The following is a 5,319-nucleotide window of genomic DNA, read 5'->3' as shown; positions in this document are numbered from 1 at the left end:
AGTTAACCCAACAACTAACAATCAACTTTTACTGTAGCACTTTTGCATTATTTATGCGCTCAAATCAACAATTTCACAGTATTTTGAATCTTTTTCTAAATTAATTATTTTAAATATCTGTTTAAAATAAGTTCAGGAGCGTCAAAAAACGATACATATGTTAAGTAACACTGCTTTTAATATCGTTTTAAATTGTATTTTCTTATTTTATTTTTTAAAGATTTCGATATTTGTTGTCATATTCAACACCTTTACGCGAACAAGACGCATAAAGTACTTCGTTTACACTGCCACACAAACACAATAACACACACTGCAGCCTACTTATCGCGTGGCCTCGGATAGGAGGGGCCTCGCGCTTAAGTAGCATGCCAATCAAGCCGTCAACTTCAAATTGTGAGAGGTCCAGAGGGTAGACGCATCACTAGACGTTCCTCCTGACGAGACCGCGCTTCTGCACCAAGCGAGAATTATTGCTGTGATTGAAAGTGGATTGCCCTTCTCTCTTGTAAATCTCCGTCAGAGTTCCTCGGGAGTTGGACATGTCGTTCCCCCAGTTGGGTTACCCACAGTTCCTAAACGCTTCCCAAGAGGTGTACGGAGCTGAGCGCACGGGTGTCATGCCGTCCTCTCCACGCGAGGGAAGCTCGGAGAACAGCGCAAATCCCGCGACTGCAGCAGCTGCTATCACGCCAATGCTCGGCATGTACGCGAATCCGTGGACCGTGCAAAACTATAGCGCCTTCTTACCTTACAACAGTGCCGAGCTGGCCCTGCTGTCTCAGATGGTAAGATACTTTTATACTTTTGACTTTTTAAAAGTATTTTACAGTTTATTCCTGCGGATATATATATATGTACAATGTTTTGAATTGATGAATAAAACATTAAACGCGACTCTGTCAGGGCTAAATCTTAATAATTGGCAACGTTTCGAAAAGATAAAAAAGATAAAAAAATCTTTACCAAATGTTCAGAGTTGCATGAAGTCACAGAATATCTTTTTTTATAATTCTCCATAAATGCCTAGTTAAATGAACAAATTATAATTTTGTAATTTGTAAAATTTTTTACTCGCACAAACTGATACATTTTAGATAAATCAAATAAAACCGTTTTTTTAGTCATAGTTATTGCATTTCTACAGTTATTCTTATTTAACTAATTTACTCTAAGAACTTTCTGAAAACATTTACATTTTAAGCGACGTTAAATGCTGATTAAATTTGAAATTAGTTCTTCGTAATTTGCATTTGTTTGTACTTGTTTGTTTTAAAGTGAACTGCTCATAAGAAGTTTGTTGAAGAGCTGAAATAGTTCACTAATTCTCCTTTTCTAAATTTAAAAACAAAACAAAGAATGAGGCTTTACACACCTTATTCATCTTTCTTATACATATTTCTGATGGTTTAAAAAAAAAAAAAAAAAAAAAAAAACTTTTACTCATAGTTAATTTTTGCAATCCCCAGGGGTCGCAGTATGAGTTGAAGGATAACCCCGGGGCTCACCCACCAGGATTTGCAGTTCATACAGCGCCCGGTTTTTACCCATACGGCCAGTACCAGTACGGAGATCCGGCCCGGGCCAAGAGCGCTACCAGAGAGACAACCAGCACACTGAAAGCATGGCTGCAGGAACATAAAAAGAACCCGTACCCCACCAAGGGTGAGAAGATCATGCTGGCCATCATCACTAAGATGACCCTCACGCAGGTGTCCACCTGGTTCGCGAACGCGCGCCGGAGACTCAAGAAGGAGAATAAAGTGACCTGGGGTCGCAGTGCCGAGGACAGAGACGGACGAATTTTCGACAGCGACAATGAGGACGACGCGGACAAAAATGACGACGAGGAAGAAATCGATCTGGAGACCATCGATATTGACAAAGCTGAGGAGCCCAGAGGAGATCAGAACCAGGAAACCTCGGATAATCAACCCGAGAGAGAAAGCGTGGAAACACCGCGGATATTATCCTCACCAGCACTTAAAAACATGGACAGCCCTGTGTCGAGTAGTAATAAAGAACAAAGTGTGGTCAAAAGCGTCGGTGAGGTGTCTCCTGGTGGACCAGTGTGTCAGAGGCCTGGAAACAGCAAACCCAAAATCTGGTCTTTGGCGGAGACGGCGACAAGTCCCGATAACACGCAGAAACTCGGTGTCTCCTCGACGCCTGCAGGCCTCAGGGCCTCACCCTCGACCCATCCAGCTTTCCTCTCCACTAACGGAATTTATACTTGCCAGATTGGGAAACTACACAACTGGGCGAGCGCAGCTTTCCTCAGTGCAAATTCTCTGATGGGGGTACGCTCACTTTTGAGTCAAAACAGTAACTTCCCAAACCACAGCCCCGTTACGAACCCCGAAAAGAAACCGTCGTCTGCCTCTGGGTCTCCATGTCTAGACAGCGACAACTCATCCGACAGTTTCAGTCTCAAACATAATGGTTAGTATTCAATTTGCAAAGTCATTTTCAAGATCAACACCATTTTGGTCGCTGCTGTTTCAGTTAAATACAAGTTCGTTTTGTGATTTATTTATCCTTTGAATTTTATTTAGATCAAGAGAACGTTCAGAGAATTGAATCTCCAACACTTGCGTCCAGACCACCGTTTCCAGTCATCCATGACAGGTACTTTATACATTCACACATCGTTTTTATTTACAAGCACTGGTTTTGATCACATTAAACTGTAAAACACACAGTTTCACTTCACACACAAGTCAAAAGAAAGAGTCGGAGTGACTTTATAACAACTTATTTACCTACATTTTTACATCAGATATCATTAGTTCATTATTTAATACATTCAAATATTTAGACACTTTCCCCATTTAGATTTAAATAGCCTAGTAATGAAACTTTGATTCACACATTTTATTAATAACCTAAATACTGATACTTGGCTTGTTGGCTAAGCAAATTAAAGTCATTTAACGACTAACTGGAGAAAATCAGGCATTTGCATCGAGATACATATAATTCTACTGACGTAGTGTCATTTGTTGAAGTACATTTTGACTCATTTTTCCCATTTCTTCCTTTTCTCTACTCATACAGGTCTCATCATGAAACATCACAACGCGCTCTGAAGACTATTTCATGAACACAGAACTTATCAGAAACCTCTAAATTATTTAACGAAACTAAAATGTGACAATACAATAACAGCATATAGCTACGTCATCAGATAGACCAAAATAATTTTTGTATTTCTTAATACGCTCCCATCCTGCAATATCATTTTTGTATCTTCATTTATTTTCATTTCAGCATGTTTGAGTTTACCGTGTAGCTCGCCTGCATTTCTTTTACAGAGTTAATAAGAGTTATTTGTCAGAAATTGTGAAAATGATATATTTTTGTGTAATAAAGAAAATGAGATTAATTGTGTTACTGAAATCTATGATCATACGTTAAATAATTGTGAGTTATTTGTTCAAAATCCATGACTGAATTTCGTTACATACTGTGATTTTCCTACTTTAATTGTAAGGGAAGCAAATTATATATATTAGGCTATAAAACTGGTAAAATTCTATTAATGTAAGTGGTGAAATATTATTTTTAATAGGCCTAACTTTGATATTTCGACACATGAACATGTCTACATAGGCTATTAGCAAAATTATATCGTATTAAGCTATATTGATTTTCAAAAATAATCTATCAAAACCGGCCAACTGCAGACAAGAATATGATTTTACCGACATTAAAAAAAAAAAAAAAACTTAAGTAAGCTGGAATAATTCATTAATAATGACTAAAGTTGTCAATGTGTTGAAACATAAGTTACCGCTTGGAAATAGGCAACGGCGACATCTATTGGCAACTTTTTCAAATTTATGTTTGGAATGCCAAATTATTCAAATTCAAAAGAATTTAAAAGCTATGCTAATTAGGACTAGCCTATTTAAAAAGACAATAGAATCGATAATTGCAACTCGTTCGTTTTTCCTGTGACGTAAACAACTGTAAGAAGTCACAGAATATGACGTAAAAAGTTCTTAAAATATGTCGGTCTCAAAGTTACTTGTTTAAAAATAAGGTGAGGGGATGCATACTTTTGAGCTGAAATTCAAACAAATGACTAGTTATGCACGATTAAACTGTTTATGAGAGTTCATAGCGCGGTTTCAACAGAAGGCGAAAGCTCTCCTTACACAACCTCGACAGCTGACTGAAATATGGAGACAGAGGAATATGGATCGCAGCTGTTCAAATGCCAGCGCCCAGCATGTGTGTTATACTCGGAGGAGAGTGGGGTGTGCATGGAGATTATGTCAGTGATAAGTACAATGTAAAGGCCTGCTAAGAAAGGAGACTGATCTTCACCTGAACTATCGGAGCTCTGTTGTGTATCATCAACACCAGAAAAAAAAGAGGCCATTCACCCAAAAGTTAGTTTTATATGTTTTATTATTTAGGCTACGGAAAAAAAAAAAAAAAAAAAAAAAAAAATATTGTGATCCAACTAGTTGTAGAATTCTAACTGTTGATAACATAGACACGCGCCGAAATATGATTTAATAACATGAGGAAAGCACTTTTTTACGTCGACTTTCATTCAGGCATGAACAAATATTAAATAACATAACTGGTATAGGCCTATACAGTCACACATGAAAATATATAGCCTACATATTTTAATACAGGCTACAATAATGTTCTGTTAAGCATTATAACCGTATATTTGTTAAATTTATTTATGAAGCTTATTATAAATCATTACCTACACAAGCGTGAAAAACAGGCACCTCTCGCGGGACCTCTGAAGCGACGACCTCCGCAAACCTTCAGAGAAAATAAACCGCCACCCAGGCCAAAAAAGGTTTATGTGAAGACGTGAATTAATTTTCAGTGTTTGTAAGTGTGTTTATATTCTGTTTGCTCTGTCGCAGATGCTGCAGTAAAGTAAGTGTTTTAGAGAGAAAGGAACAGAGAAAGTTAGTGACAGAGGCACATCTGGATCGGGTCACATTCTTACTGTGTGACAAATAGACTGATTTATGGATGCCCTAATCAAACACATGATTCCCAATCAGTAAAAAGACATTCTGAAAGCTTTTCGTGATACAAGACGTCAGCAAAACCACACATTCCTGAAAACGCGGTGCTCAGCGAGAAGTTCGTAAAACATATAATTTTGACCGAGGTTCAAACCCAAAGGTCAGACTGGGGCCAAGAACATGGAGCACTTGGAGAGTGAGTGTGGGAAATAAACCAGATCCATTAAATCACTGACTGTTGTTTGAAAATTATTTATTTTTTGCTTGATATGAAAATGAATCACTCAAATGAGTGTAAATATGGTGACTACCT

The 5,319-nt window shown here is 37.8% G+C and overlaps 1 protein-coding gene across 1 annotated transcript; it reads left to right on the top strand.

Moving 5' to 3' along the window:
• Window positions 1-200: 200 nt before the first annotated feature.
• On the top strand, window positions 201-3,385 carry irx1b (iroquois homeobox 1b). The gene is made up of 4 exons (XM_051873816.1): window positions 201-788; window positions 1,470-2,442; window positions 2,556-2,628; window positions 3,058-3,385. Exons 1-4 carry the CDS (start codon window positions 543-545, stop codon window positions 3,101-3,103), a joined length of 1,338 nt encoding a protein of 445 aa, XP_051729776.1. The 5' UTR covers window positions 201-542; the 3' UTR covers window positions 3,104-3,385.
• Window positions 3,386-5,319: the final 1,934 nt, after the last annotated feature.

The sequence above is a fragment of the Ctenopharyngodon idella genome, chromosome 19 (assembly GCF_019924925.1).
Source record: "Ctenopharyngodon idella isolate HZGC_01 chromosome 19, HZGC01, whole genome shotgun sequence".
In the NCBI taxonomy this organism is placed as follows: Eukaryota; Metazoa; Chordata; class Actinopteri; order Cypriniformes; family Xenocyprididae; genus Ctenopharyngodon; species Ctenopharyngodon idella.
This window is presented reverse-complemented; position numbering and strand designations above follow the sequence as displayed.